Genomic DNA, 27,805 nt, shown 5'->3' with positions numbered 1-27,805 from the left:
TGACTGTGAAGTGCCATGAGTTGAAAATAATTGGTGTTGAGGGAGGATACTCAGGAAAGTATCAAATAAGGTAGCCCTTTTCTTAGTGTTCTTTAGGCATCTACCTGTAGTCACTGTGAGATATTAGATATGGGGCATTGATACAACTCAGTATGGCTTTTCTTATGTTCTTAGGACTATTGAAGCTTGGGTTAGTACATTCTCATGGAAATTAGAGATTTAAAGACATGACTGTACAAATAATTAAAATATTTTTCTTTTTGAGTATAGAAATAGTCCTTTTGAATTTAGTGACATTGGTTATATAAAATCAAGTAATTTTCTAACTATTTGGAGGAGCAGAGCATTAGACCCTAGTCTCTGTAAAACTGCATATATATGCCTAATGGTTATAAATATTTCAATAATATGAGTAATTTTCTCTATAAGGTATGACTTTTATTTGTAGAATTATGAGGGAATTTTTTTCTTATTAGGCTACAAATTCAGGCTAAACTATAGACATGCATAGATCTTAGAGAAATTGACACGTAAGTATACTACTGAATACTTGCTGTTTTTTAATCTTTTATCTTGAAGCACCATCAGGATAGATTGTTTAACTGTTAATTGCAACCCTGTGAAAACTGTAATTGATGATTTCATCCAGAAGTTGTATGATGTTCTTGTCATTTCTTTGAGAAAATCTATTCAAGGTAAATAACTTTAATGAATGATATTTTTTTGTTTCTGTTGTACTTGTGGACATTTATGTTAATGTAAATACTCTTTTTATTTATGGAATATTTTACTCTCGGCCACAGTGAGCTGCAGAAATCACATTGCAGAGAAAGTAATCTGTTACTAATTTTTCACTACAGGCCTAACCTAAGACCCCTTGATGTCCATGTGCATCTTCTGCATTCACTTGTTTTGGCCACATCTGTTCCAGATGAAAAGAATACATATGAACATTATTTTGCTTGTTTCTTTTGTCTGGAGGAAAAGTTCTTTGACGTTTGAGGGAAGAAAATTTCTTAGACATTTGAGGGTAATTGAAGGAGGCATTATGAAATGTTGTAACTAAAACATATTATTAGATTTTTCTTTCACAAATTGAAATACTTCATCAGGAGTCTTAAATAACCTAGACTTATTCCATAGAGTTAGTTGTCGCTTAGATTGTCAAAATGCGGGGTGTTAAAGAGAGCAACATATTTCCCTATTTTTGTCTGGCCTATCTATATCTGAAACAGAAAAAATGGAATAAGGTGTAGATGGTGAGAAATACCATTGCTTTGTGCTTTAAATATAACAATCAGCACAGGAAACACAGAACAGGGGTTGTGCAGAAAGTGAATTATTTCCATAACCTGAAAGATGAATTGTTTCCTGGAAGGTGTATTATCTCCTGGAATTGTACAGCTCCTTTCTCAGTACCAAAAAGATCTACCTTGGTAGGAAAATACAACATTATAGCTTAATCAGGCTTTTGTTTGTGAATCTTTTCAATATTTAAAGCAAGGTGGCTTTAGTTAGTTTCTTTAAAAAAAAAAACAACCAAAAAAACCCCTCAAAAACCCCCAAACAATTTTAACATCTGTTTTTCTTCATTTACCCAAAGAAGACCTATACAGATTTTGAAAGTGTATAAATAAATGGCTTAGGTATTTATGTTTAATTCTCAGAAGGGACTCTGATACTTACGGTCTAAATCATACACTGAACACAATATTACATTTAAAAAACTGCGTGTAAACACAAACATAGAATTTTTCCTGAAGCCACGTATAAGATTGGGGTCTGCAATTTTTTAAGCAAATACTTTGTGTACATTATCATATCTTATGACAATGTTGTATCACAGTACATTTTTCTGACTTGCATATTTATTACTACAAATATTTTCTCCATGATAGCTTTGTTTTCCACCTTTTTTTATACAGCTCACCTATATGATGTTTCTTCATTTCTCACTGATGCCATGGAAACATTAGTAGTTAGGCCCCAGACTGTAGATGAAATAGCAGAAGACAATTTAAAATACTTAAACCTACATGAACGAAAAGAAGGGGTAAGATACTATTTTATCATATCCAGAACAACAGCTATCAAAAAATGTAATTGCTTTCTAGTATGGAAACTTATATTTAGTATAACTAGTTTAGGACATGCAGTGGTCCACGTAGCCCAGTATTTTGTCTCCAGCAGTAGAATAAAGTGGCTGCCTATAAAAAAAAATGAAATCAAGGTAGCATATTTGATGCTTTCCCACACTTCTAGCCTCTAACCAGAACATTTTTGGGTTTTATGTGGTTCCTGAGCATATAGCAACACTCAGTGGATTTCTCTTCCACAACCTTACCTTGTCTTCTCTTGAAAGCAAATACACCTTTCACATCCAAAATATCCTCTGGTAAAGTGTAGGTTGATTACCCATGAAATGAAGGACCCCTTCTTTTCTTTTTTTTTCTTCACCTGCCCTCCGTTAACTTCATACCATTTAAGTCTTACATTGGAAGAAATACGGAGCAATCAGTCTCTATTCTTCCTCTTCATGACACGCGATTGTATTGTTGTTTGTTGTCTCCTGTATCAGCCATCTCTTTTCTAGATTGAAGAGTTTTAGTTTACCTAATCTCTTCTTATACATAAGCCCACCTGTAACTTTGATCATCCTTGTTGCCCTTTGGTAAGTCTTTTCTAGCTTTGCAATAACCTTTTTCTGCGGGACCAACAGAATTTTGCACAGTTCTTAAGATATGAACAAACCATGGATTTGTATGATGAAATAACAATATTATCTCTTTTATTCTCCTTTTTTATCTTTGTGACTCCTAAAATCTGATTTACTTCCTATTGCTTGGATTAAGCTGGCATTTTTTTAAAACTGGCTGTCATAACCCAAGACATTAATCCTGAATTGCAGTCCTTGGCTCAGAACTCAACTTGTTCATCTGAAATTTATTTTTTCACATATATGTCACTTCATGGTTATCTGCTTGAATTTTGTTTGTCACCAGTATCATCAGTCACTATTTCTTAGAATATGGAATCATAGAATGGTTTGGGTTGGAAGGGACCTTTAAAGGTCATCTAGTCCAAACCCCTGCAATGAGCAGGGACATCTTCAATTAGATCAGGTTGCTCAGAGCCCCGTCCAGCCTGACCTTGAATGTTTCCAGGGATGGGGCATCTACCACCTCTCTGGGCAACCTGTGCCAGTGTTTCACCACCCTCATTGTAAAAAATTTCTTCCTTATATCTAGTCTGAATCTACCCTCTTTTAGTTTAAATCCATTCCCCCTTGTCCTGTCGCTACAGGCCCTACGAAAAAGTCTGTCCCCGTCTTTCTTATAAGCCCCCTTTAAGTATTGAAGGGCTTCAATAAGGTCTCCCTGGAGCCTTCTCTTCTCCAGGCTGAACAACCCCAACTCTCTCAGCCTGTTTTCATAGGAGAGGCGTTCCATCCCCCTGATCATTTTTGTGACCCTCCTCTGGACCCGCTCCAACACGTTCATGTCTGTATTGTTCACAAATCTAAAACATAGCACTATATGAGCTGCTATGAAGAAAATGAACTTCATCCCAGCCAGACTCAGTACATATATATACATATTTACTGAACTCTGTTGCTCTGCTGCTGTTCTTGAATCTGGCTGAGTGGATCTCTGCAATATATAGAGGAATTTATCTGTTTCATAGTAAGCATTCACTTCTGTATATCTCGTGTCAGGATCAAGACTTAGAATTTCTCTAAATACCTCAGATACTATTTTTTTCCAATGTTTTAATGTTATTCTATAAACAATATTAAAAAACCAGCTATATATAAACATATAATCTGTGCATACACATTGTTGATTCTTATGTATTTGCTTATAGTTTGGATAAACAGGATTTGCTGAATTTTTACATACACACATACTTCTAATATGTTTGAATTTAGATTTTTCTCCTGTTTCAAGAGGCTGAAGATAAAAACAAACTTTTGCGAACTGTGGCTGGTGCAGGTTTGGACACTATCAGTAGCCTAAGAGCTACATGGGATAAGTTTGAATTAATGATGGAAAGCCACCAGCTTATGATTACAGAACAGGTAACAATGAAAAATTAATATTTTACCTAAAAATTATTTGAATAAGTCTGGAGAAATATTTTTTCTTAGATTAAATCCGTAATGTTCTCAGTTTAGTGTTAATACCAACGTTTACTGAATTGAGGGAGAGCCTTTAAAGGAAGAATACCTAAACTGTTTAAACAATAACTAGGTGAAGTTTCTGTTGAACTGATGCTGAAATGAATGTTACATTGTTGTACTTCTGTCTCAAAGAACTTCCTGGAGACAGAGATGCCTTAATGAATGCAATGGTTAACTGAGGAAAATGGGATAACAGTTAAAAGATAGCATTTTTATTACTTTATCATGTTTTTAGTACTGATGCTTGTTATTTTTTTTTCACACAATTTTGCTAAATTATGCTTAGTCCTGTAATTTTAGTCCATAGGCAAATTGCTGAACTAATTTGAATTACTACTGAAGATATCAATATGCCATACAAATATAGCAATTTCTCTATGTGCTATAAGATGCAGGCTAAATAGGTAGCATAGGCCAAATAAATAGGTCTCAAATACCAGCATAAAAAAATTAGTGCTCCCTTTTTCAAAAAAAACAGAAGAATAAAGGTGAACTATTTCTTAGGGTATTATACAATAAGTTTTTTTATTTTGATCAAGTTGTAATTATCAAGTTTTAATCAAGTTTTGAAACTGATACTTTGATTTTGATCATAGTTGTAGTTACAAACCATTGAAGGAATTTCATTTTAACTCTTGCTTTACAGATTGAAATAATGAAAGGAAATGTGATTTCACGTATTAATATATATCTTCAAGACCTGGAAAAGTTTAAAGCTCGTTGGGATCAGCTAAAGCCAAGTGATGATGTCATTCAAACAGGTGATCAGGATGTGCTTGAGAAAAGTGCTCAGATCATAAAGGAAAAAAAGAAAGAATTTGATGAACTTGAAACCGTGAAAGAAAAACTCATGTATGTTTATTTCCGTGTATACATTACTCATTAATGTATGGATCTTTTGCAACAGTAGTATCTCAGAAATGTTAACTGAATTTTATCACAACAAATAATATAAGGAATTTAATTTTATTAGTTTTTCAGGGTCCTTTTTGTTCTTTTTATATAACGTTAATTTCTCGAGCTGAGTTTTTCTTGAGTTTTTTGGAATGAAAAATTCAAGAATTCTCTTAGGCTTTCAAGTAAGGAAGTCTGTACACTAGAGGCTTGATTCTGATTTCTGAAGTTCTCACTAAGAGAAGGTTTGGGGTATTGGTCCAAGAGGGGGAGTTATTGCTTCAGTCCTCTTGTAACTTAAGTGGGCACAAGCTCACCTGTCCCATTTCTTGAGTAAATGTCTTATGTGATAGACTGTTGTGCAAAAGGAGAGGATTTTTCTGCTGGGTGCCTACTTTCATTAAGCTCATTATTGCAGATCTTGAGTGGACAAATTTTTCTATTTGGCCCTTAAATATGATAGTAAATAAAATTAGCATATTCTTTCTACCTAACAGGAAGAAACAGTCAACTAAAAATTTTTTTTTTTCAAGCTTTATTTTTGGGGGCACAAAGTAATTAACTTTTCTGATAAATGAGAAAGAAATGAAAGTTTATGGAAAATAATTGTGAATATGGGAGAAGGTCACTGTGTAGGAGAGTTATCCCTGGTATTCCTTTATTATTTCTATTCAAGAAGGAGACTATAAGGAAATTGCAGTTGGCAGCAATGTTTTTCAATGAAGCCAATGGCTTTTCTTAAAGAAGTGTAATTATTTCCATATGATATCCTCTCTTAAACCATAAATGTATAATAGAATAATGTAATGTATGATACAATGATCTTTTTATTCAGTGAAGAATGCCATCATTTTAAATTGGAAGAGCCTGACTTCTCGTTGTCAAAAGTTGTATGCCAAGATATTAAGAGTTGTGCAGAAGTCTGGGCATTGTATGAAGAGTTTTATCAAGGTTTTCAGGAAAAAGCCAAGGAAGACTGGATTACTTTTAGGTATGATTTTGTTACTTTATTTTTCATGGTCATACATGTTATATGGTTATAGTACTGTGTTGTTATGACCATTTTATATTTGATTTTCACGCAGGAATAAAACATACCTATTTGAAGAATTCCTGTTTAATTGGCATGACAAAATGAGGAAGATGGAACAACATACTGTAATGACAGTAAAATTGCAAAAAGAAGTGGACAAATGTAAAGTAAGATGATAATTACAAAAAAGGGTATAAAACAAAAATTTTGGTAGTACTGGGTACTTTTCAGTTCTTATAATAAAATCAGTTACAATTTAACAAAATATCTTGTGATACTGTTTCGAACATTTCACTTACCTTTGAGAACCTTTTAGTTCCTGACAGTAAACAGAAGGGTCATTACAGTTTACATAGATACACATTTAGCAATCAGTTTTCGTCAGAGTTATACACCTAAACGTTAAATCCAGGAATTGAAAAAAAGTACTTCAGTTTAAGAATGTAAATTTTTGTTTTCTTTGAATAGCATGTCACTCTCTAATCAAACAGATACACTTTTCATAAAGACTAGATGGATTCACATACACGTTTTTCCTATAGATGATCATTCCACTCCTAAAATATGTAAGAGGAGAACACCTTTCTCCAGACCATTGGCTGGATCTCTTTCGTCTTCTGGGTCTTCCCAAAGGCACTACACTTGAGGGTTTGTTGTTTGGAGATCTGCTAAAAGTGATGGATGCCATTATAGAAAAAGCACCGGAACTTAAGGTATGAATAATTTCAAATAAAGGTACTATATTTATTTTATGGTTTATTTTATGTAGTATATCTTGTTCTGTAGCATATTTATATTTTTATTACTATAGAAATAGAATTTACATTTTATTTTTGAACCAAAAGTTTATTGCAAGCTCTGTAGTTTCAAATGAAATCTATTTATGCTTTTAAATAGGATTTGAATTGTCGGGCCCAAGGTGAAATCACAATCAGAGAAGCATTACGTGAGCTGGAACTCTGGGGAGTTGGAGCTGTCTTTACGTTAACAGATTATGAAGATAGCCAAGGCAAGACTATCAGGCTTATTAAAGACTGGAAGGACATAGTCAACCAAGTTGGAGATCATCGCTGTCTTCTACAGTCCCTCAAGGACTCTCCATATTACAAAGGTTTTGAAGATAAAGTGTCCATTTGGGAAAAAAAGCTGGCCGAGTTGGATGAGTATCTGCAGAATTTAAACCAAATTCAAAGGAAATGGGTCTATTTGGAACCAATATTTGGTCATGGAGCTCTGCCCAAAGAACAGGCTCGTTTTAACAGAGTTGATGAAGACTTTAGGTTAGTGTTATGGAATGTGACTTATTTTTTGTAGTATCTTTGACACGGTAGGCTAGAACATTCTTCATAAAATATATGAAACAATCGGAATATGTATAGAGATGAAGGTCAGCAACAGGAATTCACTAGATATAGATGTGTGGCAGCGACATAGATCTGAATAAAGGTGGTAACGTAGGTTTCATTTAATGGGGTACATGTGAAGAAGGGAATCACATGAAATGTCAAAGATCATGAACAAGGCAGGCAAACCCAAAATCAATCTTGTCAACAGAGACAGAGGTGATGTAATTGTTTTTTCAAGAATCATTTCTTGTTGAAGACAAGCACTTTGTTCACTAAGAAACTACCCAGATGGACTTTTGGGAGAAACAGATGGTTTGTTTGTTTGTTCCAAACAAGTCAAGGAGATAAAAAGGGAGGAGATTTTAGAAATGTAGAAAGATATGTACCATTATCTGTCTTGATTTGAGTTAAAATGACTTCTTAGAAGGAAATAAAAGTCAAGAATTGAATTTTCTCGGGTTTGGGTAGAGAAATTTTAGCAAGAAACAGTTGTTATTAAATTACATTGGAGAGATATTGATGTAAATTCTAAAATGTTTCATCATTAATACTGAAAACTGAAAGTTATATATCAGATATTATATGACTTACCTGTGCTTTAGTTTTTATTTACATAACTACATGTATATCATATTCAGTTTAAAACTGTAATGGTTGTTTTATGAATTATTCCTTTTTTTTTTCTGTTAAGATCCATTATGTCAGATATCAAGAGTGACAGTAGGATAACATCACTGAATACCCGGACAGGAATAAGAAATACCTTAATTACCATACTTGACCAGCTTCAGAGATGTCAGAGATCTTTGAATGAGTTTTTGGAGGTACAGCTGACATTAATACAGTTTTCTGTAAGGAAAGTCAATAAGTTTGAATTGAAATTAACAAAACTGATTTATTTTGTTTTTATATAGGAAAAACGCTCAGCATTTCCAAGATTCTATTTCATTGGAGATGATGACTTATTAGAAATTTTAGGACAGTCCACAAATCCTCTGGTTATCCAGTCTCATCTTAAAAAACTTTTTGCTGGTAATGCATTAATCTTCATTTGTGAAATGTACTTATTTAGAAATAAGGCTCTTCAAAGCTAAATAATCTGTTGCAGACTTCTTTTTCTCTCTTTCTGCTGCTAGACACTAGGGAATTAATGTTTGACTTTAACAAGATATATCGTCATTGCTGTTTTCTGATTAATAGGCATCAATAGTGTGAGCTTTGATGAAGAATTTAAATACATAGTTGCCATGAAGTCTGTAGAAGGAGAAACTGTGACACTTAGAAATAAAGTTCTTCTGTCAAATGATGTGGAGGTAAGAAAATCACATCCAAATATAGTTCAAGCGTCTTTGAGAAATTATTTTGTGATGTAACTTTTGGGGTTTTTTCATCTCTTTGTCAGGTGTGGCTAAACAGTTTGGCTTTGGAGATGAAGGAGACCCTGAAAAAAATGTTAATTGACTGTGTTGATGCTGGAAAAAAATCACAAGGTTCAATTGATCCATCACTCTTTCCTTCCCAGGTAGTAGTTGATCCAGTAATGCCACTGTGTAATCTTAGATTTACCAAATAAGTTATTTTCTGAAGTCTCATAAAGAAGTATACATATGGATTTGGAAGAAAATAACCCCAACCAAATCCATTTTATTCATTTACAGTATAGAGAAATTCTTAAAAATAGGTGTTATGATTCTTTTGTAAACATTTGAAATACTCAGGTCTTTTACAGGGCACCTGATCTAACATCCATCTATTTATTAAATTTGATGTAAATCTTCATCTTAGTTGGTAGTGAATGTTACATGCAGGGCTGCTAAGACTTAGTAACATAAAAAAGCCCTTTTTGAATCTGATTAAAATACAGTTTCTAAAGCTTAGCCATATAAGCAGAAATAGTCATGAACATAAAATTCGTTTATGCAATTTTGACCAGTAGCACAGAGAATCACACAGAATCACAGAATGGTTGTGGTGGGAAGGGACCTCTAGACATTATCTGGTCCAACCCCCCTGCTCTAGCAGTGCCACCTATAGCTGGTTCGCCCAGGATCATGGCCAGACAGCTTTTGAATGTATCCAGGAATGGAGACTCCACCACCTCTCTGGGCAACCTGTTCCGGTGCTCAGTCACTCTCACAGTAAAAAAGTGTTTCCTAATGTTCAGACAGAGCATCCTGTGTTTCAGTTTGTGCCCATTGCCTCTTGTCCAGTCACTGGGCAACTCTGAAAAGAGCCTGGCTCTGTCTTCTTTGCACCCTCCCTTCAGGTATTTATAGACATTGATAAGATCCCCCCCCAAGCCTTCTCTTCTCCAAGCTGAACAGTCTCAGCTCTCCCAGCCTTTCCTCATAGGAGAGATGCTCCACTGCCTTAATCATCTTTGTGGCCTTTCACTGGACTGTGTCCGGTAAAGCACCTGTCCTTATTGGCTCCTCTGTCACTTGGAAGAGGAAGTTGTCATTGATAGACTCCAGGAACCTTCTGGATTGCTTATGTTCTGCTGTGTTGCCCCTCCAGCAGGTATTGGGGTGTTGGAAGTCCCCTGTGAGGACCAGGGCCTGTGAATGTAAGGCTGTTCCTATCTGTCCATAGAGGGCCTGATCCACTTGTTCTTTGTAGTCAGGTGGCCTGTAGCAGACACCCACTATAATGTCACCTTGACCTGTCCTCTCTTTAATCCTAACCGATAAACTTTCAGCTGGCTCCTCATCCATCCCCAGGCAGAGCTCCATGCACTCCAGCTGCTCTCTCACATAAAGGGCAACTCCCCCTCCTCGTCTTCCCTTCCTGTCCTTCCTAATGAGCCTGTATCCCTCCATTGCAACACTCCAGCCAGCTATGGGAGCCACCCCACCACATCTCCATGATCCCAACAAGATCATAGCCCTGCAACTGCACACAGATCTCTAACTCATCATGTTTATTCCCCATACTGCATGCATTAGTGTACAGGTACTTTAGAGAGGCACCCCAGCATGTTGAGTTTCTGGAGAGGGTTTGGGGGATTTCTCCATAATGGTGCCTTGTAAGCACTTTCTTGCTGATGTGCAAGTGCTGGAGGTGACCCTGCTTACGCCCCATTGTGTTGATTTTTGTGATCTCGTCCTGTCACATCACCCCATGCTCTTTGCTCAGTGATCCTGTCTGTTACTCCCTCACAGGCCTGCTGGTTACTCTCTCCCTCCCCCAGAGTGTAGTTAATGTTACAAATCTTCAGATTGGCATAATTGGGGGAATTTTTTGTTACAGATCTTTCCAGTTCCAAGTTTGACTGAACCTTCATAGATCGGACAGGGCTTTTCCAGTGAACTTAAAGTCATAGAATAGAATCATAGAATAGAATCATAGAATCATTAAGGTTGGAAAAGACCTCTAAGATCATCGTGTCCAACCATCAACCCAACACACCATGCCCACTACACCATGTCCCTAAGCGCCTCATCTACACGTCTTTTAAATACTTCCAGGGATGGTGACTCAACCACTTCCCTGGGCAGCCTGTTCCAAGACCTGACCACTCTTTCAGTAAAGTATTTTTCCTAATGTCCAGCCTAAACCTCCCTTGGTGCAACTTGAGGCCATTTCCTCTCATCCTATCGCTAGTTACTTGGCAAGTCATTAGAACATAAGTAGAGTGTTAGAAACTGGAATGCAAAATACTGTGTTAGCAGATCAGTGACACAAAACATCAGAGGTGCTCCTGAGACTCTTGAAGTATGGGCTCAGCATGCCTACAATGTGGTAGTTTCCATCTGAGACATCATTTAATTGGAAAAGATACTTTAAAAATTTTGCTACCACACGCTGTAGAACAGCTAAGGGACTTGCTGTATTAGATTACATTGCAAGTTTTTGCTAAATTTTATCAGGTTTTAAGATGGCTAGATTTGTTCTTAAGAGCATAGCAAATGTGTGGCTTTGTTTAAAAATGATACAGTAAAATACTTTAAATATCAGACATATTAAGCAATTATGAATGAATTGAAAAACTTTTTTTCTTTATGTCTTCGGTATTTGTAACATATAATTTGAACTTTCTCTTCCAAAGATTCTTTCCTTGGCAGAACAAATTCAGTTCACTGAAGATGTTGAAAGTGCTATCAAAGACCATAATCTGCAACAATTAGAATTAGAACTCATGGCTAAACTGGAACATTATACTAGCATTGATACTAGTATAGAAGATACTGGGAGTACAGGTATAAAAATGATCATTAATATATAATTCTTTATAATGACTATGTAGTTGTATAGTATTTAACATTCTGTTTATTTAAACAGGAAATTATATAAATTTGTCTTGATTTGAGTTCATAAAGTTGATTTACATAAAGTTAACCACCTATTACTGCCAAGATTAATGTATTTAATATTTCAGAGTGAATGATGGATTTTTATTTACATTAAAAACAATCTTACAGCATTTCTGTATTTGCAAACCTCTTTAAAGAATTTTTTAATAACTTTTTATAATTTTTGTTTTATATATTTACTGATAGTTTGTCCTCACCTATTGAACTGTGCTGTAGTGTTATGTTTCGCTAGAACTGGCCAAACAGCAGTTGAGGTACATTATGTCATGCCAGTATATTCTGTATAACTGTGTAGTGATTCTCTTTTTCTATCTTAGATGTATACATCTGCATCTGAACTAATAATTCTTGAGTACCTCTGTAGCAAAACCAATAAACTAGTTATTCGCAAGACACGATTGTTCTGAATCTTATATAGTCCAAATGCATTAAAACAATTATGCCTTTGAGTGCTTATTCCTCTCTTTTGACTAGGGGCTTTGAATGACTACTCAGATGTGAAATTCTATAGTGTAGGTTAGGTGAGATGGCTCTTACCCTATACATATAAAAAGACTCAATTTGACGTGTAGTTGACAATCTTCCACCACATTTGTGTAGCTGCTTACTCTATTAAATTCTAGTTTAGAATTTATGAACTGTTAACATCTCATACATTAATTAGGAATAGGATTCATATCACCTACCTTCTGTAAGTCTTTAAGTGTGGTCCTTTATCTAAGCTCCCTTTCTGTGCTCTTTCTATAGCCATGGGAGAAATATCATCAGTTACATAAGAGTGTTCATTCCATCTATTGTATAATACATTTACAGTAACCTTTTAGTTTGGATAATAGGTGTGATTTTGAAGTGAGTTGCCTGATTATCCCCACTTACTTTGGTTTAATTCCCATCATGGAATGGTATAGGAGCACGCAAACTAGATTTCTTTCAAATGAAACGAAATAAACAATATGTTTATTACACTAATATTACACTTAATGCACTTAATGCAATGTAATATTACACTTAATGCACCCAATCTGCTAATGAGCATTCATTCCACATCACCCTAATTAGTCTGAGTAAAATCGCCAGACTGCATGTAGTATGGTTTTCAGATCCTCTCCAGGTCAATTAACCAATTGTGCCACACTGATTACTGGAGTGGACACAGCTGTAAACACTCCTGGAATAAATAGCTTTCCAGAAAAGCCTGTGTGTCTCTCTATTGAGGGTAGAGGCAGACAAAATCACTTCTAAATGACTGAAGTTACGTAATGATTCACATTCTCTGTCAGGATCTCATTTTATGCTGCTTGCTTTAGGTAATAAATAATATTTCTATATATAACTGAAATGAGATTTGAATAAAATCTGCTGATAATGGAAAGAAGCACAATGAACTTGAGAATGGGTAACGTGTATCTTCCTTACTACACTGTTGTGATTTTTTTTTTGTGGTTATTTGCAGAATCAGGAATCCTTGAGCTCAAGCTTAAAGCTCTGATTCTTGATATCATTCATAACATCGATGTGGTGAAGCAGCTGAATCAAGCTGAGGTTCACAATGTTGAAGACTGGGCTTGGAAGAAGCAGCTGAGATTTTATATGAAAGACCAAAAATGTTATGTTCAGATGGTAGACGCTGAACTGCAATATACTTATGAATATCAGGTATGGTATTTTTAATTTTTACCTTGTGGCTTTTATAAATGTGTCAAACACGTTTCATTTCACACATGCTGCTGGTTGTCTCCCAACTGTTGCCATTTTTTTCAACTTTTTTGTTTCATTAGCATGCTGTTTCACAGAAAATACTAAAAGATAGGCTAATCATTTTCATTCTTGATATTGATGGGGTAAATGTAAGTTGTATGGATAGCAGCTGCAGTATCATATAAATATTTTCTAATATGCTTGCTACTTTTATATATCAGAGTGCAATTTCATCTGTGTTGACCCCTTTTCTTTCATTCTAAAAAAAATTTGCACAATGCTTTGACATTTGATATAAAATCAGGAAAACTTCATAACTGTAAACAAATTCATATACTTAATGAGACAGTAATCTTGACCCTTGTGTTATGTTTTCAAATCAATGACTTATGAATGAAAATAATTGAGTTACATCACCAATAATTTCTGTCTACCAATCAATATAATTTGTTTTGTTTCTGCAGGGTAATTCCCCTAAACTTGTTTATACACCTTTGACAGATAAGTGTTACCTAACTCTTACTCAGGCTATGAAGATGGGCCTTGGAGGAAATCCCTATGGTCCAGCTGGAACTGGAAAGACAGAATCAGTAAAGGCCTTGGGTGGACTTCTTGGAAGACAAGTATTAGTCTTTAATTGTGATGAGGTGAATATGGTTCTGTACAATTTAGGAAATGGATATCTATGCCCATACTTCATAAAGCAATATTACATTCTAGAAATACTTTTGGTAATTTGTCAGTTTCCATTAGAAATGTGTGGATATTTCCATATTTTTTAATAGATGGGAAATCAGTCCTTCATTACTTTCTTGTTATTTGAATTGTAATAATATTCTTTTTAATTTTAAGGGCATTGATGTGAAGTCGATGGGGCGCATATTTGTGGGCTTAGTGCAGTGTGGTGCCTGGGGCTGTTTTGATGAATTCAATAGACTTGAGGAAGCTGTATTGTCTGCAGTATCCATGCAGATTCAGACAATTCAACATGCATTGAAGAAACATAGTCCTGTATGTGAGATGCTTGGCAAAAAGGTACAGCAAAATTTCCTTATTTTCTTCTTATAAAAAACAGTCTATAAACAACTGGGACAAACTTAAGAACTGACTACTGTAACTAAACATAGTTTACCCAACATTTCTTAATACTGTTTCATATGACAATATACTATTATAATGTATTTCTAATGCTAGGTTGAAATGGATCATAATTCTGGAATTTTTATCACTCTGAATCCTGCTGGAAAGGGTTATGGAGGAAGACAAAAACTGCCTGATAACCTCAAACAACTTTTTAGGCCAGTTGCTATGACTCATCCAGACAATGAAGTTATTGCAGAAGTGATTTTGTATTCAGAAGGCTTTAAGGATGCTAAAATACTGGGTAGAAAATTAGTGTCTATTTTTAATCTAGCAAGGTAAGGTGTTTTTGTTTTGTTTTTTTTTCCTTAGTCATATTACCTTTCTAATTCTCTTCCCTCCTGCTTTTATTTTAGCATTGATCCTTGTCGTTATCTCACTGCCATCTTGTTTCTTCTCCATCTAGTCTATGCCAAAGCATGACTGTAGGGATACAATCTACACATGCTTTCTGTTAGTTTTCTGTAATATTTTATGACTTGGATATTGCAGAAAGCTATGTGTCAGAAACAAAACTAGACATAAAACTGCAGGTTTGGAGTCATCTGAAGTTTTACATTTTCAATAGAGCTCTTAAATCTGAATGGTATACCATGCATCTCTGTAGATACTAACTTAACTTATAAAATAAAAATATTGCAATATATTGGGAGGTTCAGGTGATAAAATATCTGGAATGCAGTTACAATCTCAAGGTGGCAAAGTACTGTTCCCCTATTACGCTCACTAAATATGAATGTGAGCGTATGAATGCTCACAAGCATTATGTTGAATTTAGACTCTTGAAGTTGTTGAAATTCAAGAGACTATTTGGTTATAAGTATGCATATTAGAGAGAACAAAGTTCAGAGGTTTTAATTAATGCTGTTAGGGACAATAATAAATACATTAGCTGTTGAATATATTCCCTCTGAAAATTTCCGAGTGTCATTGCTTATATCTCTGAAATGCATTATAGATGGTGCTATAAATACTCATCAGTTTCTCTTTTGCCCAAAACCATATTATGAGCATATTCATTCACCAAACAAAAATTTCAAGTGCTGTCACCTATATCTTATTACAATATTGCTGTTTTTAAATTTAGGGAGCTTCTGACACCACAGCAGCACTATGATTGGGGTTTACGAGCGTTGAAGACTGTTTTGAGAGGCTGTGGCAGTCGTCTTCATCAGCTGAAAAAAAGTGAAGCAAAGCAAGAAAGTAAGATTGACCATGCCAAACTCTTGATTATTTAGGATGTTGAACAGATATCATTCGCTACAGCTTTCTTGTTCACTGGAGTTTTGAGAAGCCATGGCTTGGATCTGGAGGCAATTTAGAAAACAAAAAAATATCTGTGGAAGTCCTCCTTCATTAGGAGATCACAAAAGACTGTTGTCATATTCTAGATAGAGCTTTTATATGATAAGAATATAGATATAGGACTTTATTCTGGGATGATTTTGAGTGATTCTCAAAGACTCTTGTTTTCACTTGCTTAGGTCAGGACAGTTGATCCTCTGATGCTGTCATTCATCAGTCATCAGCCCATTTTGATTCTATTTGAGGATTGCTAAAATTGTCACATGGCATTAGATTCAGATTGGTAGACAGAGACAAATATAAGGACAGGTAGAAAGGATAGAAATGGATTGGACTAGACTGGGTCACTGTATTTTTTTTAAGAGTTTTTAAATGATTGTTTGTTGTTGTTTAGATGTTAAATGAATGGGAATTAAGAGTGTGAGATGGATAAGCATTTGACATGTTTAGGACACAACTACTACTTCTTGTTCACTTAAACAGCATATATCTGACCAGACTATATTGAAAGTTTTTAGAGATAGCCTTGCTTTACAAATCTTGGCATAACAATGGTCTGACAACTTTAAAGAATTTGTAATTGACTTTAGTTTGGATCTGCCAAGGGAAGATTACCAGCAATGTGTTTTAGGGCACATTCCTATCACTGTTCCTTGCTATGATGTTTTAGCTTCACGTTTAGATATGTGAAATTTGCTGAAATTTGCTTGGGCTGGTTTAAATTATAATTTTCAATAACCCTGTGAAAGGCAAGATGGATGGATTTAGCTTATGATTTAGACCCAGAAATGTTTCGTTCAGGTTTTTTTTGTTTGTTTGTTTTTTATCTCTAGCTTGAGAAGCTTAAGATATTTCCAACAAATGCGGTTTCCTGTTTCTTTATGTTTGCTTGTATTGTTGAGTCAAAATCCTTTGGCATGTCAAAATGTTGGCCATGTTCTTAAATGTTGCATAAATTTTGTATTACTTCCTTTAGTAAAGCAGTTCAACCTTTCTAAATCAAGTTCCTAATGTCAACATTTTTCCTCTTAACCGTTTATCATGCTGTTTAGAAAATTCACCTGTAGAAGCATTTGCATTTAAGATAATTGTTCAGGATGAAAAACTTTGAACTTTTTCCAAATTCTAGAAGGGTATACTGATCCTTAACCTCTGGAATATTTGGGAAAAAGCCGCAGGAAAAAGGGAAGTTAGAGAATGGGCACTTTCTGTCCATTGTGTTGAATTTGGGCTATAGTGCATTCTGGTTTGGGGCAATCATGCATCCAGAAAGAGGGCAGAAACACAGGATGATTTTACTTGTGGTTCCTAGTCCTGCTCTGTGCAAATGTACATGTTTTACGTGAGAAAGTAATTTGATTAAAAAAGCAAAAAACCAGAGATCAGAGCCCTGTGCCTTTCCCATTGTAAGTATCTTTATTTTTCTGGCAGAGTAAAGCTTTCTTGTGGCTGTTTTCGCTCTCGTTCCAAAACACTTACATTTCCATGGTACTTCAGATTCAAGAGGAATTGTGGAGAGTGTTCACTTTTGGAATATTCATAGTTAATTAGGACACACTTGAGAGATGTGACTTCAAGCTGCCTCTGGCAGAGTAAGGTCTAGAATCCAGGTCCTTAATTTCTTTCATGAGTACTTTAACAAGTAAGCTATCGTGCACTGCTAATCTTTAATCATTAGGCTGCACTTTAATCATTAGGCTATTATGTACTATCTGGGCAGCAATCATAACCATCTCATATCTGTATAGAATGCATTTGTGAGCATATATGGTACTTACAGTAAGGCACTCATCTAACTTCCAAGTAGAGTGGTACATGAACTGGAATGTAGTCTGCGCTGTGATTCCACCTTCAGTGTCTTAGCAGTATGGGCTCAAGTGCTGATATCTTCCAACGAAAAAAAACCCAACAAACAGCTTAAACTGATCTGGCTTCTTTGCTTTTATTTCCAGTTAATGAAAGTCACATAGTGGTTCAAGCTCTGCGGCTTAATACCATGTCAAAGCTTACATTTGCAGACTGTGCACGATTTGATGCACTGGTTAAAGATGTATTTCCTGGCATTGACTTTAAGGATGTGGAGTATGCTGAGTTAACTACAGCTTTACAACAAGTCTTTGAAGAAGCAAACTTGGAAATTATAAGCACACAGGTAAACATCAACTACAGCAACAAAACAATATGAGTTATTCTGAATTAGAACGATTAATACTACATTCATTTGACTCATTTCTGTTTACTTTTGAAAGGAAACTTTTATAAAAAAGGGAGAATAACTAATATTTAGATTCTGATTACATGTATATAAAAAATAGATGTGTGTGTTTGAAGCATGGTAGATCAGTTGTAATTGAAAGAAAAATAGTGCAAGGAAAATTAAGATGTGAACATGTGACACACAGTTTTGTTTAAGCCACATACAAACTCCAATGAATGTTTTGGACAGTTAAAGAATTAAATATGTGAATATTTGGTTTTATCAAGCAGTTCTGTGTCTCATTTGTATTTATTTATTGTAGGGCTGGATGAAGTTTTGTGACTAAAGGTTCCTTAATTTCTCAGTAAAAATATGCCCCAAGAGGGCTGATATTTTTATATTAGTAATTTAGTGAAATGCTTCTAACATGCAAAATAAGTTTCTTGATATTCTTTAGTATCATAATTTTAATTACTTCTGGAAATACCTATTGTTTCAAATAATAAAATTATAGAAACAAAGTGACAGCATGCAAAGTAAATTGGAAAAACATTAAAAAAGAACATGATTGTTTTAGCTTTACAACTTCACATAGCTGTTATCTCTTTTATTATCTAGATCAAGAAGGCTTTGGAATTATATGAACAACTACATCAAAGAATGGGTGTAGTTATTGTAGGTCCAAGTGGTGCAGGTAAATCAACACTTTGGCGGATGTTAAAGACAGCACTTGGTAAAACCGGCAAAGTAGTGAAACAGTATACTATGAATCCCAAAGCTATGGCTCGACATCAGTTGCTAGGCCATATTGACATGGATACCAGAGAATGGTCTGACGGTGTGCTTACAAATAGTGCTCGACAAGTGGTACGAGAACCCCGAGGTATGTTTATGAGGGAGTTAAACATCATTATGCTTAAATTACTGAAGTTGTTTATTTTCAGTTACATTTTTATATTATGTTATTATTTGTGCATAGCATAAGGTAAGAAAAACGTCTGATGACAATCATAGTCAAGAACACTGATACGTACTTTCCAAATTTTGTGATAAGAAAGCAAAAATAGACATCAGAAGATAAAACATGTAAGGAGTATCTTGAAAGAATTTATATTTAAGTTATAATGGAGGAAGAGTAATAAATAGTATTAAAATAGCAAGGGGTGATATTCTTTAAATGTTTTTCTTGGGTTTGATATTTTATTTTTGTGTCTGGAAATAGATATTACTTCATGGATAATTTGTGATGGTGATATTGATCCCGAATGGATTGAATCTTTGAATTCCGTTTTGGATGACAACAGATTGTTGACTATGCCCAGTGGAGAAAGAATTCAATTTGGCTCAAATGTCAACTTTATATTTGAAACTCATGACCTTAGCTGTGCCTCTCCTGCTACAATATCTCGAATGGGAATGATCTTTCTCAGGTAAGTCACAGGAGTGTTACATACTTTTTAAAAAAGCAAATATATCTACTTTACTTTTCTTGAAAGATAGTCTAAAGTGGATGGAGCGATTTAATTACTTGCTTACAGTTATGAAGCAAATCACTGGGGGAGTTTGCTTTAGGTTGCATGTCCCTTCTACACTGTCCTCTTATAACCTTTTGGCTAATACATCTCAGACTTTTTGAAAGAGACATGGTGGATTCTTTGTTTGTGTGACCCTTAGAGAGCCCAAATATTGGTTAGAAATTCTTGTTAAAGTCTTTCCCTGAACTTTTCCTAGAATTTTTTTGTTCCCTTTGAACCAGTCTATGTGAAGATGTGGATGCCTTGTATTTGTTTGAATCTTGTTTTGTTTTTGAATCAAAGTTTTGCTTTGACTTAGTGATGAAGATACAGATCTTAATTCTCTGATAAAGTCTTGGCTAAGAAGTCAGCCGGAAGAATGCAGATACAACCTTGAAAATTGGATTGGGGACTATTTTGAAAAGGCTTTAAACTGGGTTGTGAAGAAGGTTAGTAACTGAATACTTAATCAATTTTCAGCTTCTATTAACATGATCCATTTATCTAGTTTAACACTGAAGAGATCATTCATATTAGTTTTTAAATTTTAAGTAAAAAAAATCTCAGTGCTTTTTTGATTGCTGTTTTCTTCAGAAGATTAATACTGGAACCATTCTAATCAGTTTCCAAAAACTAATTGCTGTACTTAAAGTTTTGAAACATTTAATACAATTTTAACTAGTTAAAGCCGTATATTTCTGTGAAACTTAATATCTGTCTTTAATTTTCCATACCGGACATTTCTTTGTACGTTTTCAAAGACCTGAAAGATCTGAATGTTTAAACTAAAAAATGAAGAAGTGAAGAAATAGTTTTTCTAGATTTAAGTTATTGACTATAACAAAAAAGAAGCTAAAATTTGAAAAGTTGCATGGAGCTTGTAATAGGTTGGGGAGAAATGTAATGCTAGACACATAAAAAGACTGATAGAGGCATATCTAAAAAAGTAGTCTGATTGTTCAGAATGGTAATTTTTCACAGCTTCCACTAATCTGTCCTGGATTTAAGTGTATAACTTTAGCTCTTTAGGATTCAACTCAAAACTTTAACTGAAAAATGTTTAAATAGGCAAAAGGTAATATGTAATAATAGTATTACAAAAGGATAGCCCAAAACCTTGTACATTATCTGGATTCTGTGATTCTGGGACGTACATCAAGATAATTTTTCTGCATATGCTATATTTTCTTAAGTAGTCTGGATGCTTCCCTGCCTCCCCTTCTTCTGAAGGAGTTGCATATGCATTGAACAAGTGGCTTATGTTGCACAAAACATTATTTAGCATAAATCCCCACTGCTGTGGCCAGTAAGCTAGTGTTTGGGAGACCTGCATTACTGCCCCTTGGGGAACACATATGGTCCTGTAGTGTTTTTAATGTTATTTGCCCTCTTGCTTCTTTCACCCATGGAGATTTTTAGACTTTTAAAGTATCTTCAGGTGCATGTGCATACAGAGGAAAAATCATGACACTGATCCTGAGGCTGCAAACCCCCTTTGGTGCTAAAGAACAAAATCCGTAAGGAATCCATTCACGAAAAAGATTTGCAGTATACAGTTATGTTGATTTCTTATAGATTCTCAAAATCTGTAAGGAAAGTTCTGATTGCTTATCCTAAATTACATCAGTACGTAGTCTGGAATTAAAACTTCCAAATCAATGCTCAAAAATAATTTCATGTCAGGTGAATTTTCTAGAATAGCAGCAGTGTTGAGAACTTTCATAATTTGTGGAAGTGTCAGAGAGCAATGAGTAATAGTCTGCTAGCAATATATCATATTTATTTTTAGGAATATATTTAAATCTACTACAACTTGCAATTTACAGAATGACTCTGTGGTAGAAACAAGTTTAGTTGGAACTGTGATGAATGGACTGTCTCATCTTCATGGGTGTACTGATCGTGGACAGTTTATTATTAACTTGTTACGGGGTCTTGGTGGCAATCTGAACATGAAATCACGACAAGAATTTGCAAAAGAGGTAATAAACTTTTTCAGCAAGTTTATTAAAAAATTCTCAGTATATGTAGTAGGAGTAGTGATTTTCTGTCTTCTAACAATGGAAATTTACAATAATAGAATATCTGTGCTCTAATTTGTTTGCAATCTGTGTTGCCTATAGGGAAATAGCTCAGAAGTAAAGGAATGTTTCATATGTCAGTGATATGCTGTTAAGTGCATCCAGACCAGATAGCAATCTTGGTGCTGCACCAAGAGATACAGAATGGCCTCCGTCCATACTGTTTTGTGCAAGGACCCACTATAGCAGGCTGTGTGTATGTGTGTATGTATTGTGTATATGTAATACAGGTAATTTTTGTGAGGTTTTTTCCTGTTCAGAATGCTTGAAATAATAATGTGGGGGCTTTATTGCACTGCACCAGGGAGGTGTTCTTACAGCATTATTTTGAGGTTATGTATTGTGTGTGCTGGGGTATGGTTCTTGTCTTTGTGTAGATACTTGACGGCACAAGGACTAGGGAGTAGTGTTGGAAAACTATGTGGGTATACTGGTCTATAGTGTCTACAGAAGGCTGTCCCTGGAGATAGTTATCTCCAGAATCGTGCTTGGGTTTTTTGTGGGAGAGAAGAAAATAGTTCCTGCCAAAAGAAAGCCTGGAGCTATAACATATGTAGAGGGCCGATGGTAAAGGTTTAGACTCAGCTTCTGGAATTAGCTATTGATGCATGTGAAGGAGTTACCTTGTTCTTATGATTATTGTTATGTATGTTGCCTAATATGAAAAAAAGTTTATATAAAGCTTTGCTAAATACAGTTTATTTCATGTTCTTTGTATTATGAAAGTAATATCTGAAAGAGTAATATCTTACTGTTCAGTTAAGGACTTAATCACAAAGCATATGCATAACATGATTGAATTTTCAAAGGCAGCCTTAAAATTATCAAATCAAAGAATTAAATGTTTGATTTTACAGAAGTATTCTTTGAACATTCTTTAGATTAACTTGAAATTGTAGATCTTGTCATTAGGAGTGGATTTAACAGAAGCTTTATTTTTATTTTTTTTAAAGATCTTCAGTTGGGCACAAGAATGCCCACCAGATCCGAGGAAGCCCCTGGACACATATTATGACACTGACACTGGACAGCTAATGCTATATCAGATGAAAAAACCTGAAAATCTAACAGCTGATGACTTCAGTAATCTCCAAACACTTCCCGTCATCCAAACTCCTGACATGCAGAGAGGTTTAGATTACTTTAGACCGTGGCTAGACTTTAACAATAAGCAGCCATTTCTTCTTGTGGGTCCTGAAGGATGTGGAAAGGGGTAAAAAGTATTTCCCGTTTTAAGCAAAATATACTTCTAGCTATTTGACAAAGCTTGTAATATTTTGTTATAATGGTTTTATCATATGACTTTATCATGTTATAATGGTTTTTATCGTATTACAAGAATGTCACTTGTTTAGGTTACTAATGAAACAAACTTGTAGTGGCAAATAGGTAAATTCTTATGCAGATCTACAGGGAAAGTTCAGGCTGCCACTATGCCTCTAAGACATCTGAATGAGGCTTTTAGATATGAAACAGGACCTTTGGAAAACCTGTGCTGTCATGGAGCAACAGCTGAAAGGCACATGAGGAATCCGGTTTCATCTCAAGAGGCACTAGATGCCTGTGTGCAGGCAATTGGATTTAGGTCATCCTGTTGCCTATCTTAAGTTCCTTATTTAGATGGGTTGGATCAATATATACAAGGTATTTAGGCTAGGTATTTGTTTTGCCTAGCTGTATACTACGCTTCTATTGAATTTCTTGAATGGAAAATATTACAATCATCAAGGCAAGAATGTTTAATTCAGCAAACCTCATGCATCACCTATTACATTAATACAGTATGTAGTATATGCATTTTAATTCAAAAACTATACAATATCTTTGGATACACAGTATTTTAATACATTTATGTATTACTTATGCTTATATATACACATTTGCTTTTTTAGGATGCTGCTTCATTATGCATTTTCTCAACTCCGATCCACTCAGATTGCTACCATTCACTGCAGTGCACAAACTACCTCTCAACATCTTCTACAAAAATTGAGTCAAACTTGCATCATAATCAGTACAAACACTGGGCGAGTATACAGACCAAAGGACTGTGAAAGGCTTGTTTTGTACTTAAAGGATATCAATCTACCCAAACCTGATAAATGGGGAACAAGCACTCTTGTGGCTTTTCTACAGCAGGTGAACACTTATTTATGTTATTTATAAAGAGACTTAAGTATACTGGAAATATATGGAAATAGTTCTGTGTATGTAGTAAATACCTACATTGATTATTTTCAGAGTTAACATCCTGCATTTCTATTGACATTAGTTTTGTTTGTACTTTGATAGAATATGTAGGTGTGAGCCAGAAATAAGATACCATTTTTATTTGGCTTATATGCATAAGTAAATAAAGACAGTGCTCACCTCAATGAGTTATAACTCAGTAGGCATATGAATGACAAGAAAATCATCAGGAGTAATCAGCATGGATTCAGCAAAGGCAAGTCATCCTTGAGCAACTTGATAGACTTCTGTGATGAGACGACAGACCCGGTAGACAAGGGGAGAGCAGTGGGTATGGATATTTTGTATGAGGTTCAACAAGGCCAAGTGACGGGTCCTGCGCTTGGGTCACAACAACCCCAGGCAACGCTATAGGCTTGGGGGGAAGTGGCTGGAAAGCTGCCTGGTGGAAAAGGACCTAGGGGTGTTGGTCAATAGCCAGCTCAATAAGAGCCGGCAGTGTGCCCAGGTGGCCTTCTTGGCCAACAGCGTCCTGGCTTGTATCAGAAATAACATGGCCAGCAGGAGTAGGGAAGTGATCGTGCCCCTGTACTCGGCACTGGTGAGACCGCACCTCAAATACTGTGTTCAGTTTTGGGCCCCTCACTACAAGAAGGACATGGAGGTGCTGGAGCGTGTCCAGAGAAGGGCAACGAAGCTGGTGAAGGGTCTAGAGCACAAGTCTTATGAGGAGCGGCTGAGGGAACTGGGATTGTTTAGCCTGGAGAAAGGGAGGCTGAGGGGAGACCTTATTGCTCTCTACAACTACCTGAAAGGACATTGTAGTGAGGTGGGTGTTGGTCTGTTCTCCCAAGTAACAAGTGATAGGGTGAGAGAAAACGGCCTCAAGTTGCACCAGAGAAGGTTTAGATTGGATATTAGGAAAAAATTCTTCACCAAAAGGGTTGTCAAGCGTTGGAACAGGCTGCCCAGGGAAGTGGTTGAGTCACCATCTCCAGAGGTATTTAAAAGACGTGTAGATGTGGTGCTTAGGGACGTGGTTTAGGGATGAACTTGTCATTCTTAGGTTTATAGTTGGATTCGATGATCTTAAAGGTCTTTTCCAACCTAAATGATTCTATGGTTCTATTCTATGATATCGTCTACCTGGACTTCACAAAGGCTGTTGACATTGTCTCCCAAAAGATCCTCACAGAAAAGCTGTTGATGTATGGACTGGATAAGCAGATAGTGAGGTGGGTCTGAACGGCCAGGCCCAGAGAGTGGTGATCAGTGGCACAAAGTCTAGTTGGAGGCCAGTACCTGTTTAACATCTTCATTAATGATCTTGACAATGGGGCAGAGTGTACCCTCAGCGAGTTTGCAGCTGACACCAAACTGGGAGCAGTAGTATACCTCTGGCAATTAAGAGAACAGTAATAATGGTATACTTCTCACTAATTGTTTTTTTTTTTTGTAAGAAACTCTGTTGGCTTTCTTTTAATACAATATTTATTTAATTATTAAAGGTTCTTACATATCAAGGATTTTATGATGAAAATCTGGAATGGGTTGGTTTAGAAAACATCCAAATTGTGGCTTCTATGTCTGCTGGAGGAACATTAGGAAGACATAAACTTACGTCCAGATTTACTTCTATTGTTCGTCTCTGTGCAATTGAGTAAGTATGTGGAAATTAGTTTGACCCTCAGACCTCAGATTCAGCCTCTGTTTATAGGGCCCTTGCTGAATGTAGTTTTTATGAAGAAGTATCTGTTCTAATCTCTCATCTTTTCTAACAGTTTGGGATCTTCAGATTTAGTGCCATTTGGTGCCTCTTGGCACTAGAAACCCGCTAAGGAGCAATCTGTAGCTACCTGTTGATAATGAAGTGTTTGAAGTATGTTTCCTGTTGGACGATTTTGCTTTCAGTAAACTGCTTTCTGCAGCTTTAAATTAAGGCGCTATTTGGTTACAAAATTAGAGAAATTGAAAAGAAGTGTGTTTGTTTTTAAGTTTGAACACATTTACAAATGTATTTAGAAAATTTCTGAGGGTGGCCTATTGCAATAAAATGGTGATTTTACTTAGCTGCTAGATGGAGATGCTATTCATTGAAATTTCTTAGTAATTGTGTATATAACTTTGAATCATTTTAATAAAAAAAATTAACAATTATAGTCCATAACGATTACTTTTTTTTTTTCCTTTATAGCTATCCAGAAAGAGACCAACTGCAAACTATTTATAGTGCCTACTTGGAACCTGTACTACAGAAAAACCTAAAGAATCACCCTGTTTGGGGTTCTTCACCAAAAATACATCAGCTAGCAGGATCTATGGTTCAAGTATATGAACAGGTATGGAAATCTAATTTTTTTTTCAAGGAGATGGAGAACTCACAATTGTTTTTTTTAAAAAAATTAGCTTTTGATATTAACAAGGGAATAAAAAGGTTTATCAATATTAAAATCTAAGTTTATATCTTTTTCATAATGTTGATACAAATTTTAAAGCTACTTATTTGCAGAGAATCCTAGATATTAGAGGGAAACTGAGTAAGTGGTAAGTGCTCTTGCTTTCCCACAGATTTATTGTATGATTTTTGCATGCATCTTAAGCCATCTATACTTCCAGTTCCTGATTTAGAAAAGGTGGATAGTAGTGTTTTCCTACTTACTTGATGAGGAGGCAGTGTACTTTAAAGATTCCTGTGTGCTCAGTTGTTATGGATGTTATTATGACTACAGAAGAGAGATATGAGAGTGGAATCCCTTATTACACATCAAGGACTATCTATTAAAATTTTATACAGTTAAAAATAGGTGCTTACACACACAAGTTCTTTTTATCCTCCCACTTAAAATTTTTTGGACCTCTACCTAGCAAAATGCTTAAGTACTTGCTTTTCTTAATCATGTACGTAGCCTTACTGGGGTAGATACTGTGGGGATGTAAGTGCTTACTATATGTTCCAAGAATATATGCATGTCCCCATCTAGACAGAACCATGATACAAAACCCATCTTTATGACTGGAACGCAGGTATAGTCACTGGCTAGCATGCACCAATTAGCAGGAGTTTCATATGATATTATCAATGTATTCTAAGAAATCTAAGTTTAAATCTCATCACACAAGGAACAAATAACTGATGAAGGCGGTTATTCTTTGAATTGAAGGTAGAGTTCTAAATTCAAATATCCTCTTTGGGGGAAGAGTTAATGTTTCTATAAGTCTTTTGTAGTGACTGTTACTGATTTTGGTAGTTTTTCATTACACTTTTGTATTTCCTTTGCATTTTATATTTGATATTGCTTTAAAAAATGGTGTGTTTTGTCTAATAATACTGCCCTAACAGTCCTAGGTGACATATGCAGTTGTTTGCATCAAGAAGGAAGGTTCTAATTATGAGAAAATCTTTCGTGCTCAGAAAACAAGATTTAAACAATTCATCTCTGCACTTTCAAAAAAACCCTAAAGAATGCATTAATAAAATATTTAAATATATAGTCCTAATAGAAAACTAATTTATCTGGTATTTTAGAAAAATCTGAGCTACGCTTCCAAGTGCTTTACATTTTAAAACATCACTCCCCACCCCATTCTCTTTTTAGGTACGAGCGAAATTCACAGTTGATGATCACAGTCATTACCTTTTTACACCATGTATTCTTACTCAGTGGGTTCTTGGTTTATTCAGATATGATTTAGCAGGTGGTAAGTCCCTTATTTGTTTTTTGTTTATAAAGCAGTTCTAAAATGACCTAAATTATTATTGATGTCAGTCTTACTGTTGATTTCACATGGAACTAATTCACCTGTGATACTCTTTCTATAATGTGAACTGTCTGTAGTTCAGTAGAGGGGAAAAAAAATGCCTAACAGTTCATTCCATAACATGTAGTAAATAAGTTTAAAACACTCAATGATGT

General features: G+C 35.3%; 1 protein-coding gene across 1 annotated transcript in view; it reads left to right on the top strand.

The window, feature by feature from the left end:
* DYNC2H1 (dynein cytoplasmic 2 heavy chain 1) overlaps window positions 1–27,805 on the top strand; it is a 184,644-nt gene that overhangs the window by 20,261 nt on the left and 136,578 nt on the right. The window contains exons 19-46 of the mRNA XM_075140082.1: window positions 580–695; window positions 1,926–2,053; window positions 3,929–4,078; window positions 4,827–5,032; window positions 5,910–6,065; window positions 6,160–6,274; window positions 6,650–6,820; window positions 7,005–7,387; window positions 8,145–8,277; window positions 8,368–8,485; window positions 8,654–8,766; window positions 8,856–8,975; window positions 11,502–11,652; window positions 13,220–13,422; window positions 13,929–14,111; window positions 14,317–14,499; window positions 14,659–14,882; window positions 15,692–15,807; window positions 17,862–18,061; window positions 18,725–18,989; window positions 19,329–19,536; window positions 19,940–20,069; window positions 21,447–21,602; window positions 22,655–22,914; window positions 23,594–23,840; window positions 25,400–25,551; window positions 26,086–26,230; window positions 27,488–27,590. Coding sequence (XP_074996183.1) covers window positions 580–695; window positions 1,926–2,053; window positions 3,929–4,078; window positions 4,827–5,032; window positions 5,910–6,065; window positions 6,160–6,274; window positions 6,650–6,820; window positions 7,005–7,387; window positions 8,145–8,277; window positions 8,368–8,485; window positions 8,654–8,766; window positions 8,856–8,975; window positions 11,502–11,652; window positions 13,220–13,422; window positions 13,929–14,111; window positions 14,317–14,499; window positions 14,659–14,882; window positions 15,692–15,807; window positions 17,862–18,061; window positions 18,725–18,989; window positions 19,329–19,536; window positions 19,940–20,069; window positions 21,447–21,602; window positions 22,655–22,914; window positions 23,594–23,840; window positions 25,400–25,551; window positions 26,086–26,230; window positions 27,488–27,590 — 4,835 coding nt within the window. The remainder of the gene's footprint in view (window positions 1–579; window positions 696–1,925; window positions 2,054–3,928; window positions 4,079–4,826; window positions 5,033–5,909; window positions 6,066–6,159; window positions 6,275–6,649; window positions 6,821–7,004; window positions 7,388–8,144; window positions 8,278–8,367; window positions 8,486–8,653; window positions 8,767–8,855; window positions 8,976–11,501; window positions 11,653–13,219; window positions 13,423–13,928; window positions 14,112–14,316; window positions 14,500–14,658; window positions 14,883–15,691; window positions 15,808–17,861; window positions 18,062–18,724; window positions 18,990–19,328; window positions 19,537–19,939; window positions 20,070–21,446; window positions 21,603–22,654; window positions 22,915–23,593; window positions 23,841–25,399; window positions 25,552–26,085; window positions 26,231–27,487; window positions 27,591–27,805) is intronic.

The sequence above is a fragment of the Calonectris borealis genome, chromosome 1, assembly GCF_964195595.1.
Source record: "Calonectris borealis chromosome 1, bCalBor7.hap1.2, whole genome shotgun sequence".
NCBI lineage: Eukaryota > Metazoa > Chordata > Aves > Procellariiformes > Procellariidae > Calonectris > Calonectris borealis.
This window is presented reverse-complemented; position numbering and strand designations above follow the sequence as displayed.